The 12,715-nt window shown below is 44.2% G+C and overlaps 1 protein-coding gene across 4 annotated transcripts in view; it reads left to right on the forward strand.

Moving 5' to 3' along the window:
- mlphb (melanophilin b) overlaps window positions 1-12,715 on the forward strand; it is a 110,968-nt gene that overhangs the window by 93,509 nt on the left and 4,744 nt on the right. For all 4 annotated transcript variants that reach the window (XM_086090458.1, XM_086090455.1, XM_086090457.1 and 1 more), the window contains 9 exons: window positions 2,252-2,473; window positions 4,083-4,234; window positions 8,660-8,701; window positions 9,129-9,184; window positions 9,289-9,381; window positions 10,072-10,216; window positions 10,292-10,563; window positions 12,124-12,201; window positions 12,284-12,565. In XM_086090458.1, coding sequence (XP_085946584.1) covers window positions 2,252-2,473; window positions 4,083-4,234; window positions 8,660-8,701; window positions 9,129-9,184; window positions 9,289-9,381; window positions 10,072-10,216; window positions 10,292-10,563; window positions 12,124-12,201; window positions 12,284-12,565 — 1,342 coding nt within the window. The remainder of the gene's footprint in view (window positions 1-2,251; window positions 2,474-4,082; window positions 4,235-8,659; window positions 8,702-9,128; window positions 9,185-9,288; window positions 9,382-10,071; window positions 10,217-10,291; window positions 10,564-12,123; window positions 12,202-12,283; window positions 12,566-12,715) is intronic.

Below are 12,715 nucleotides of genomic sequence, written 5' to 3' on the forward strand. Positions count from 1 at the left end.
AGTTTATTCCGTTTAACCTACTGATCTGGGCGCAATGATCTCATGATCTGGCCCGAAAGGAAGGCTAAATGAAAAACAAGCATCCTTCCTGGCCAGATTCCACTCAACAAGCCGATGTCTGATGTCTGGGACTATTTGCTTGTTTCTTCTTCTTCTCTTTCTTAACTTTTGGGGCCAGTATTTAATTTTTTTTAATTTTTTTTTTTTTTTTTAAGAGCTCAGTATTGTTCATTCTGAAATGTCATCATCATTGCTCTTTTATTTTTTATTTATTATTTATTTTTTTATTTTTTTTATTTTGTGTGTGTGTGTGGGTGAGTATGTGTATGTGCGTGCGTGCGTGTGTGCGTGCGTGTGTGCGTGTATTTGTTAGCTCACCAGAAAACCTATTAGAAAAAATCTCATACCGTTCACCTAAACCGAACACCAGGAGACCCGAGGAAGGACCAAAGAAAACCAAGGAAGGTGAAATCCAGCACCGACCAGACACCCCCCACCAGAACTCCTCCCCAGCCCAAGAAACATCCAGACCCCAACAAATCCAAAAAACATAAAATCAGGGAGGCCTCAAGAGACCAAAGGAGAGACCGAGAAAAGGAAGGAAGGACAGACGAAGCCGCGTGAGATCCGCAGACACCAGCCAGCCTCCACCGATTCAATAACCTGAGGAGGAAACAGATTGTTTCGGTAGATGCTGGTGCGGTGGATCTGGCATGCATGAAAATCTCCACCAAAGAGGGGAGCCGTCGACCCCCGCCGGAACAGAGCAAGCGCAACACCTCAGGGCCCCCCAGGCCGCGGCAGCGCCAAAGGACGACCCCCCGGGCCCCGCCAGGGCCGCCGGCCGAAGAGCAAACCCAGGAGCAGGAGCGCCCCCCCCGCCCCAACACGGCCCGCGCTACCCGACCCAACGCAGCAGGACGGGGCACTGCAGGCCCGCCAGGCACCCCACCGGCCCCCAACCCCCGCACCCCCCCAGTATTTCAAATCGTCAGCACAGTTTTTGCTTCGGGTCATGCCACATTTGCTCAAAGCACTGAAGTCATTCATAAAAGAAACATCGCCAAGTCACACTAAGGGAGAGGAAGGACGTGTTTGTTTGCGTAGGACTTTTGCTTGAATCCTCGAGTCTTTTCGGTATAAAGCCTCACTGTGGTTCAAACAGCAACTTGCCACATGCGCTCTGCAGATATTTACTCAAAGTATTTGCAAAGTTCAAATCATTTAAGTAGGCCTACACTGAACATTGTCACGGCCACATCTGGGGTTTTTGAAGGGGGGAGAAAGCAACCTGGAAGCTGAAAATGTCATCCCTTTTTTTTTTTCTTTTTTTTTTAAGAGCTCAGTATTGTTCATTCGGAAATGTCATCATCATTGCTCCTTTTTTTTTTTTTTTTTTTTTTTGTGTGTGTGGGTGAGCATGTGTATGTGCGTGCGTGTGTGCGTGTATTTGTAAGCTCACCAGAAAACCTATTAGAAAAAATCTCATACCGTTCACCTAAACCGAACACCAGGAGACCCGAGGAAGGACCAAAGAAAACCAAGGAAGGTGAAATCCAGCACCGACCAGACACTGTCAAAATGTCATCCTATAAACCGTTTGCTTCTTTGGTTCTCAAAGTAAGAAAAAGTTCAATAAATGAGAAATCATGCGCCTGATTTATTGATTTGTATTGTCTCTGTTTGTACCAAGTGCCTCGAGACAAGAACTTGCCACAATTAGGAACATCTCGTAAGTCCCTTTGAGTCTTCATTGTTGTTGTTATTAAACCAAGTCTCCATTTGAGGAGAATTAACGCATTCAGAAAACAGAAATTCAGTCGCATCCGCCAGAATTTCGTCTCTGAAGACCATTTTAAATTGGCAATGTGAGATTTGGTCAGCCTGTCAATCATGAGTAGACCCACAAAAAAAAGTCTCAAAAAGCAAAGGCTGAAAACACGCCCGGAAGTCTGCTCATTTGGTTTGAAGTGAAGCTCAATCACGATCACGGAAATTCTTTGAAAAATGTAGCCCCCGATGTCAGTTTTACATAATGTGAAATTTGGTAGACATGTCTATCATGAGTAGACCCACAAAAAAAAGTCTCAAAAAGTCATGACCAAAAACCAAAAGTCTGCCACTTTGGTTTGAAACCGACATCTTTAAGGCAATTGAACCGTTTTCAGAGGTTCTTCCAAAAAAAAAAAAAAAAAAAAAGAACTCTTCCTTGCTACTAAATGTTCTATTTTGCGTTGTTCTTCCTCTTTAGGGATCTCAAGACCAAGATTGAGCGAGAAGACTGCAAAAGAGAGATGCTGGGAGACCGAGCGAATTTCACGCAGTCTCACTGCATTCGCTGTCTGAAAGCCTTCAAGTTCCTGGTGAACAGCAAGCGCCAGTGTCTGGATTGTCGTCTGTCCGTCTGCGGGTCCTGCAGCCGTTACAACAAAAAGGAGCACGGCTGGGTGTGTGATCCTTGTCACATGGCCAGGTAGGAAAGATTGTGATGTTGAACCTCTTGCCGGCATAGAGTTGGACTCGAGGAAAAGAATGGGAAAATATGATTTGTTTGATTTGTAAGATCGTTAAAATGATAAAAGCACAGTGGATCTTTTGAAATGAATCAGATCTGTAAGTATTCCTAACTGCTTTTTTTTGTGGCTAATACTTTTCTCACATAATCATCAAAAGTCTGTCACCTGTCTAAGATACTTGCCTCATCAAAACTTGGCACCACAAAAAAGACTGCCAACTTAATATTGACGATCAATTAGGACATCTAAATATGATGGAGGTGTATTTGGCCAAATACCTTAGTTGGAGTTTGTCAAAGTCCAAATCCTGGAATTTGGTCCCAAATGACCATTTCAAACCACAATGGCCACAGGGGGCTGTCGTGAGTGCATTTCGGGTGGTCGCGTTCAGTTTTCCTTGGGGTGGAGGGCCAACATCACAAAGGTAACGAAGTCTGGTTAGTCTGCTGTTTGCGCCGAATACATTTTGCAAGACTGCAGAGCAAATATGTTCAACATGATTTCTGTTTTTTTATCTCCATTCGCTTCCAAGGCTGATAAGATCTTTCAACCCGAGTCTGGAAAGCGTAAAGCTCATTTCATATGATCGATTACACACCACAACCTTAACCAGCATCAAATTTGACCGCAACGGCAGCCAACGGTGCTTTTGGCCTTCTTCATTCCATGTCGATTTTTTTTTTCCTTTTGTGTTTGTGTGTGTGTGTGGTCCTGTTTTTGTTACATAGTGGGGCCAACATTTCGGGATTTGTTGGGCCCCACCCGTCCATGTGGGGCCATTTTGCTGGGCCCCACAAGTTTAGACTTCTTTTTGAGGGTCAAGACTTGGTTTTAGAGTTTAGGTTTGAATTGGGTTATGGTTGAGGTTAGGGTAAGGAATAGGGGTAGGCAATCATTTTTGATGATTGGGGTTAAGGCAGAGGTGGGCATCGAGGGCCGGAGTCCTGCAGGTTTTGCATGTTGCCCTTCTCCAACGCATCTGATATATGATCAGCTCATCAACAAGATCTGCATAAGCCTGATAACGATCCTGTTGATTGGAATCAGCTTGTGATGAAAGTGAGAAACCTCCAAAACCTGCAGGACTCCGGCCCTCGAGGACCGAGATTGCCCACCTCTGGGTTAGGGCAAGAGGCTAGGAAATGCGTTATGTCAATGAGATGGGCCCCACAAAGACAGTAAAAACAAACTTGTGTGTGCGTGCGTGCGTGTGAGTTTGTGTTCTTTAATTCACCTGAAACCTGTTATAAATCCCAGACCCTTCACCTTAACCGGATACTTCAGAGTCCCGCCAAAGTCGTGAAGTTGTCAGGAGACCAGAGGAAGGATCAGAGGAAAGAAAGATGAAACAAAGTGAAATCCAACACCAACCATACACCACCTACCACGCACATAGTCACAAAACCAGAATCTTTCACCAACCCCAGAAAAACATCTCAATTCCAACAGATTAAGGAGACCCCAAGAAACCAGAGGAAAGACTAAAGGGAGGAAGGATAGATGAAGCAGAGTGAGATCCACATCCCCTGTAGATTTGTGACCCCGTGTGTGTCATTTCTCCAAAAGGCTCCTCAAGATTGGCACCCTGGAATGGTACCACCAGAACGTACGGATGCGCTTCAAGCGTTTCGGCAGCGCCAACGTGATGCGATCGCTGTTCAAAAGGCTCAGTGGGAAACACACGTACTCTTCTGATGAGGATGATGATGATGATGCAAGTAAGTAATCAGTATCTATCCATTTTCTATTGCACTTGTCCTCATTAAGGTCTGAGCGAGCTGGAGCCATTCCCAGCTGTCCGGGCGACACCCTAAGACCGGTTGCCAACCAATTGCAGGGCGGTCGTCGGTATCCATTGGAGTGAATTATGTTTTGAGTGACACGCAGCTCATCTAATCGGTGTGTTGAAATTCTGGATCCATGTGAAAATCTGCAGCAAGTCAAATAAAAGAGTGACACTCAGCAAGCACTTTTACGGCCTTCCAGCCGAGAGACTTGAGTCTCAGCTGCTGATTCGAAAAATACTTGGCAGTCAACAATGAAAATCTGGGGATTTTGGAGGCAGTAGCCAAGTGGAAAAGAAAACAAAGACCACACTCTGTTTTGGGGTGCAGTGGACCACCACATCCAGCAGCTGTTTTTTTTTTCTTTTCATGTAATTTGATCAATCATTACCAATTTTCTGCCACTTATATTGTTCAGGGTCAAAGGAGAGCCGGAGCCTATCCTAGGTGGATTTCACCAAGTACGCCTTAGACCAGGGGTGGTCACACTCGGTACTCGAGGGCCGGAGTACTGCAGGTTTTGGATGTTTCCGTTCTCCAACACAGTTGATATATGATCAGTTCATCGGCAAGCTCTGCATCCTTCCTTCCTTTTCTCGGTCTCTCCTTTGGTTTCTTGAGGCCTCCCTGATTTTATGTTTTTTGGATTTGTTGGGGTCTGGATGTTTCTTGGGCTGGGGAGGAGTTCTGGTGGGGGGTGTCTGGTCGGTGCTGGATTTCACCTTCCTTGGTTTTCTTTGGTCCCCTCGGGTCTCCTGGTGTTCGGTTTAGGTGAACGGTATGAGATTTTTTCTAATAGGTTTTCTGGTGAGCTAACAAATACACGCACGCACGCACGCACGCACGCACATACACATACTCACCCCCACACACACACACACACACACAAAAAAAAAAAATATATATATATATATATATATATAATAAAAAAAAATAAAAAAAAGAGCAATGATGATGACATTTCCGAATGAAGAATACTGAGCTCTTAAAGAGAAAGAAGAAAAAAAAAAAAAAAAAAGCAAGCTCTGCATCAGCTTGGTAACAATCATGTTGATTGGAATCAGCTGCGTTGAGGACCGAGTTTGTCCACCACTGCCTTAGACTGGGTCACTACTAGTCAGTTGGAGAATACTTTATAATGAACCAACCATTCACTCTTAAGATGGACTCTAAACTGTGTCATTGTAATAATGTTCTTGCCAACAACAGCCATTTAGTGGCGTTTCAGGAAACGGTTCCTTGGAACTCTTCTGTTGGAGATCTTGTGCTCTTTGTTGTAACGACCGTTTTAAGCGTTTAAGCGTTTAAGGTCAGGGTTCGGGTTATGATTGATGACACTCAGCGAGGACCCCCCAATTGAGACGTTTGTTTTTGTGCTTTCCAGAGAATGATGACTTGCAGGGTTGAGAGTAGCCATTCCTTCTCTCAGCGTTTCCTGATCAAGCACTTGTGGTTTATTTGTTGCAGTAATCCATGTTTTATTGGTTTTCAAATATTTTATTGTTTTTATCTTCTGTAATATTGCCTAGTTTTATAGTCATATTTTTTTTTAATTAATTTTACAACACTTTGGTATCTGGCTGTCTTATAAACAAATTTGGATTGGGTTGAGTTAGGTTGGGTTTCGGTAACGGGTAGAGGTAAGGGTTAGCGGTCAGGGTTAGCGGTCAGGGCGATCATGTCTCAAACAGTCGGCTGTCCAAGGAGACCCAAATGGGACGTAACTTTTTTTTTTCTGCGTTTAGAGAATGATCCGACTTGTAGGGTTAATTTTAGGATTAGGGTTGGGTCATTTTGTATCAAACAGCTTTCTAAGGATCTCCAAATAGGAACGATCCAGCCTTTCTGCCCCAGAGGACACCCATGGATTATTTTGTTGTTAGGTAGGTTCGAGTTGAGGTAAACTGCTCCACGTTGTTGTTTTTTTACAATCTCGCATGATGTTCTTGTGAGGTTGAGCGCCACAAGATGTGGAGGGGAGCCTGTTTTTTCACTTACACAACAAAACAACCCCAATGAGCGACATTATTTAACAGCTGGATGCAGTACTGCAACATCAAGTTGGCTAAGCAGCACCCGTGACAAATGGCACCAAGATCAAAATCAACTCATTTGTGCATTTGCGAAGAAAGCCATGGGGGGGAAATTGCCAATTCCAGGTAAATCCCGGAGACTTGTCAAAAATCCTAATGGGGTTCGAATGGTGCTACTCAAGGAGCTAACACCTCCAAAAAGCCGATATGAATTTGCGTGAGTGTCTTCATTCTTGTGACATGGAGTCAGGGTTTTTTTGGAGAACAAGTCACACATTAGCCTCCTGCCAAATCTCTGATGGGATTTAATCTTTTCCATCTTTTCCTGTCTTCCCCCACCCCCCCCCCCCACCCCCCCCACCCCCCCACCCCCCCCCCCACACACACACATAGGCCTACAGGAAATAAGTATTGTTATCATGAGCTAATTTAGCAGCAAATCTACTGTATGGGAACACGTTTTTTGTTTTGTTTTTTGATAGCATGAAGTCCTGAGCAAATTCTACTATTCTATTGGATTAAAAGAACAAAAATGTTTTAGATTTTTTTTTTTGGATTACACAGTAAATTCTATAGAGTCAATTTGACTCTATTTAGAGTGGGACCAAATAGACCCAGTTTTAGAGTAATATTTACACTTGGAAGAGAATGAAATAAAGAATTGAAAGAAAAAAAAGTCACTTAAGGGTTAAGGAACGAACTCTCGACCTTCATCTTGTGAGACTGCCGATCTACTCCCTGAGCCACATAGCTCCTACTAAGGTCCTGAGTTTGTTTGTCAACCCTTGAGTGACTTTTATTCATTTTCTTTCAATTATTTCTTTTATTCTCTTCCAAGTGTAAATATTATATTTCTAAAACTGAGTCCATTTGGTCCCATTCTAAATAGAGTCAAATGTACTCTTTACAGAATTGACTCTGTCTGTCGAGTCTGGGTCAAATGATAGTCGCAGAGAAACGCATAAGCTATAGTAACAGTACTATCAATTCAAAGCTAGCATTAGCACTGTAAACAAGCCGACGTTAGCCACGACTGCAACATTGGTAGCATGACTCATTGGAAATACTGTCACTTACTTAATTTATCGGGTTGAAGTTTTATTTTTTGGGATGTCCAATAAATGATCACGCTTTCTCCCAGCGTTTTATTAGCCCGGGGTCCCACCGGGCTTTCCTTGCCCCCCCACCAGGCTTACCCCCCCCCCCCCCTGAAATAATAATTTTGAACTTGTGCCACGAAGAATAAATCGCTGGATGCTTTCAGCCCCCCCCCCACCTTGCCCCCCCCCCCCCCAATCCACCCCCCCCCCCCCCCCGCTTCGACGAACCCCATATATGAATCGCGCATGTAATTCGTCGTTTACTTCAACTGAAGCACGACATGTGACTACTTTTTCCCACCTCCTGGGACCAATCAGACTTGGCGTTGACGAACTTTTCCAAGCCTCGCCAACATGTCCTCACACCCCCGAGCGTGTAAATCAAGCATCCTCGTGAGATCATGGATACGCGAGTGAATTATGCGGACGCAGCTGCGTCCCGGTACCGCTTGGCCACGGAGTCACACGGTTGGGAAAGGATGCGGAGCGAGATCGTCGGTTGGCAGGGCTTCGCTGAGCGAACCTTGTGATCATCCAGTCACATGCCTGCTTGCGAACGATACCATCTGCTCCCAAAAAGAGAGCGAAACTTCTGTTTGTTTAGATGCAATCGGTTTTGGAAGTGAAGTGGTTCTAAAATGCGAAACAACTCAATTATATGGAATCTAATCAGGAATCCCCAAAATAAATATACGGTGATCACCGCCTGGTCCAAAGCAGACGTTCATGTGACTGCAGGGATTAAATGCAACTCGCATGACTTCACACGCGTTTTGCTGTGCTTTTCTTTTTGTGGTCCTTTGGGCCCCAAAAGCTTGAAGGGTGTCATTTTATAAGAGCAGTGTGCTTCTCATTTGTGTTTTTTTTTTCTTTTCTCAATTGTCTGAAAAGGAAATCTGCTTGAAGCTGCACAGTGGTAAAAAAGCGGGTTATCTTATCTGCCTCACAGTTTTGAGGCTCCGGGTTCAAATCTCTGTCCTTGCACATTCCAAAACCAGGCATGTTTGGTTCAATGAATTCTCGAAATTGACCATTTGTGTGAATGTGAGTGTGAATAACTGTTTATATATTGATTGGGATTGACTGGCGACCAGTCCAGGGTGTACCCACTTCTTTGGCGCCAATGGTCAGATGAGAGAAGCTCCAGCTATCCTGCAACCCGAATGGGGGACAACTTAACTTTGTTGGCTATAAAAGACAATAACATTTTTGTGTTTTCCCCCCAGAACATCACAGATACGACACGCAGAGCAACCCTGATGTCCGCAGTAAGTCGATCCAGAGATCATCTGTTCGCTACAACCACCTAAAATATTGTTCCCTTAAAAGGAAGACATGTTATACAATTTTCTTGACAATTGAACAGTTCCTTGCTCCGTTCGTCTTTTGTCACGATGGCGACTCGCTCAGTCTCGCTAACTTAGCGACTTTCTCACTAGATTTAGCGGCCATTTTGTTTTTGTCTTTCAAAGACGACCCGACAAATGTTAACCTTGTACAGATGGATGAGGCTAAACTACAAAACATTTGATTTTTCGTCATTGCTTGTGGATGGAGCATGCGGCAAAGTTTATTGATTCATCATTAAACAAAAAAAACAAAAAATAAGTCACTACTCCACAAGGTCAAAGCTTGACCAAATACTCCCTTTTGTCAAAAATGTATAGATGCATTGATACATATTTTCTCCACCAGCTCTTGGATTTGAAGACAGTTGTCTGGATGCTACTCATTCGCAATGCTATGATCAGGTACATCCGACACCCAGAATCTTGCAAGTCATAAAGGAATTCTTCCCTTATTTAACTTAATAAAATTGTTCTTCATTATTTCTTTCCGCGTCTGCTTCCACCAGATGAAAAAACCCAAAAGGCGTCTCACTGTCGACCCCATCGATTTTGGCCTGGACTGTGACTATGTTGCCGAATCAAGACGATACTCCCACCAGGCATGTGCTGCGCAACCCCATTTTGTCACCCACTCTTTGTTACTGCTTCAGATTCGCCAATATTTACATATCACATTTCAAATCACATGCAGCGAAATGCAATCAATCAGCTGCCTCAAACCAACATATCTAAATTTCTCCTCAATTTATGGCATTGGGACCTTGATCATCTTGTTATGTTAACCAAATATGATTTTGAGATGTAAACAAATTCAAGTGATGAACATGCCCTCGCACCCCTTTTCTTGTGGCAAATCCTCAAAATGATCATAATGCCGTAATCCACCTACAATAATAATAATAATATTGCTGATCTGTCCTGCCTGCTTCCAATGAGGGATCAATAGGGGACATTTTTTAGAAGGAGTTTGTCTAAGTCCAAGTTCTGGAATCCTTTCTTAAAACCAAAATGGCTTCCAAAAATGTTTTCTGTTCAATTTCAGGCATGGATCCTTGAGAGTTGAGACTTTTTCTTGCGTCTTGTAATGATACACGTCCACCCAATTTTTGTGTTGATCGGTGATATTGATGACAGGTGCTAATTTCTACTAATATCAAGGGACACTAACGAGTGAGTTTTGGGGCCCCGAAATCTTTTACGATGCTTTTCAAACTTGCTTGCGCGAATGTATGCGTCAGGTGTTTTGTACGTTTTTAAGAATGTCATCACTCAGTGCATTCCTTTTATAGATTCCGGGCTCTGATGACATCATGATGATGAATTTGAGCGTAAGGGAGTCGTCTGACATGGCTTCAGTTTTCCAACAACTTTTGAAAGACCGACGCAAAGTTGCGGATGTTGTTGGGTCTGACGCGAGTTCGACTCCACAGCAAGGTAAACATGTGGGATGAAAATATTTTGCATATGATTTGGATTTACACTCCGTGCGTAACCATGTTGTTTTTCTAGATGACCTCGTATTCTCGGACAATCGAGCTTTTCCGTCTCGCTGCATGTCCCGGCTCAGCTACTCTTCTTGTGGGAGCGGGAGCGCCGGGGGCCCCCGCGGGGGGGGCGCCGGCGCCGGCGGCAGCAGCTACTTTCTGGGCCCTGATGATGATGATGATGACTCAGAGGAGGACGATGAGCTCAGACTGGCCTATCCGGTCTACCGGGCTCACTTGGGACCCTGTGACCACCTTTCCCAGGAGAGCCTCAACTGCCCCGACCACCCACCGCAGGTTAATTGTGAAGAATTCAATTGGATTTTTCTATACTTGCCTCAATGAGTTGAGCTGAGCTGGATGCTAACCCAGTTGATTTTGGATGAGAGAAAAGTGGGGTATTAAAAGGGCCTTATGTTATCACAGCGAAGGCGTCTTTCTCCAGCGCGTATCTTACGTCATGGTCAATTTTTGTCTCACAGCGCTACAGCGCGGCACAAAAGGGAGAACACGAGAGCAGATGTGAGCAGATGTGAATCTGTCAATCATGTGAGATTGTTGCGATAGTTCCCATTGGCTGCAATATGCTGTCGGACTCAAGCGACCTCTCGAGCTGCAAGCGGAGGAGGAAAGCTCAGTGTAAACAGATGGATCTGCACTATAAAGTGCAATAACAAGTTTAGTTAGGAGACTTATTGGGCACTTTTTATACGTTTTCATGAATTCCTGGTGGCTTGGTGACAGGGATTTTGCTTTCAAAACACGGAAGCAGTGTTTCATCATCAAGCCTGGCTAGTATTACTTTTTAAGTTTTTTAAATGTCAGTTTTCCTTTTTTTTTTTTTTTTTTTTTTTTCTCTTTAAGATAAATGTCAGTTTTCCTATCGTATCTATCGTATCTATCGAGCAATTCATCCATTTTTTTTTATACATTATTAAGATGTATATCGTAGCTGACCTTGTGGGAGAGGCGGAGTCTGGTCAACAAACAATCGCATGCCACATATAGGGAAACAACCCATTTACAACCAGTTTAGTGCAGGGGTGTCAAACGTACGGCCCACAGGCCGAATCAGGCCCGCCGATGGGTTTTATCTGGCCCGCGAGATGATCTTGTAAAGTAAAAAAAAACAAAAAAGAGCAATGTCGGAACAATTAATCAGAAGGTCAAAATCAAAACATGCATTTGGAATTTCACAAGCAATCCTCAGATGAGCAATGCAACAGAACTGACCTGAATGTTATTATTTTACACGCAACCTAAAGTTACGGTTTGTTGTAAAAAAAAATTATTAAAAAATAAAATCAACATAAATCAAACATAAACGTGCTGAATACGACACACATTCAGCTACTGGTAACACAAACACACATGACATGGATTAACGTCCTATAACTTCATTAACTGCGCAATGCATTCTGGGAACAATAGGTATGCAAAACAGGTAGATGTAACATGCCCAGAACTCATATGGGCCAAGTGTTGCCGTGCTCCATTTTCATTTGTGTTATTTTTTGCAACAATATATTTCCAGTTGAGCCCCCGACTATTTAGGCCTGGCCTGCAAATCTGTGTATAACGGACTTCAATTGTTTTTAAATTATATATCGTGATTTTACCGGTCCGGCCCACTCGGTAAAATATTTTCTTCCTTGTGGCCCCTTGAGCTCATATGGGTTTGACACTCCTGGTTTAGAGTATTCAGTGATCCTGCCATGTATGATTTGGGAATGTGGGAGGAAGCTGGAGTACAATGTGGTTCGAACCCTGAACATCAGAACTGTAAAACCACTGCGCTGCCCGTATCATTTCTAAAGTTTTCTATTTGTGTTCCACCTTCATGATCTTGCTCCACAGATCACTGACCTGAACCGACGCATGTCAGCCATCGAGAGCCTTTTAAGCCGGCTGCAGGTCACTCTCACCTCCGACCAGGTAAACTTGATCTCATGATTCTCTCAAAACAGGATGTTGTGGCAATCTACCCGAAAGATGGGGCTGACTTTTGTCCCCGCAGCACCTCGAGGCTCCCCAAGCCCGAGACGGCACCTCTCCGCTTTCCGGGTTGGAGGACGCGGACATCGTGGAGCATCAACTCAGGCAAAAGCTGATCGCGATGGCGGGCGACATAAGCGATCGCAGCTTGACTTCTGATGAGGAGGAGTCCAACCGCTCGCTCTCCTCTCAAGAGAGCTCGGGTCGAGAGGCAGACAAAAAGTCCACCGGAGTACCTTCCAGGCCCGCTTCTAGCAGAAGCGTCGCGGCCCCCAGATTGAATGAGCTGACAAACTCTCAGAAGGTACGAATGCATTCGCATCGCCAAAACATTGAAGAGGGAAGAATTTTCCAAAACTTGGCACACGCCAGTCGTAAACACGAGACTCCGTTGATAGGGCATCCCGCTGGTTCCGAGTTTGACCCCCAGTATTTCACTCATATGTATTTGCCT

This window comes from Leptonotus elevatus, chromosome 12 (genome assembly GCF_054856555.1).
Source record: "Leptonotus elevatus isolate MCC_2025b chromosome 12, RoL_Lele_1.0, whole genome shotgun sequence".
Classification (NCBI taxonomy): domain Eukaryota; kingdom Metazoa; phylum Chordata; class Actinopteri; order Syngnathiformes; family Syngnathidae; genus Leptonotus; species Leptonotus elevatus.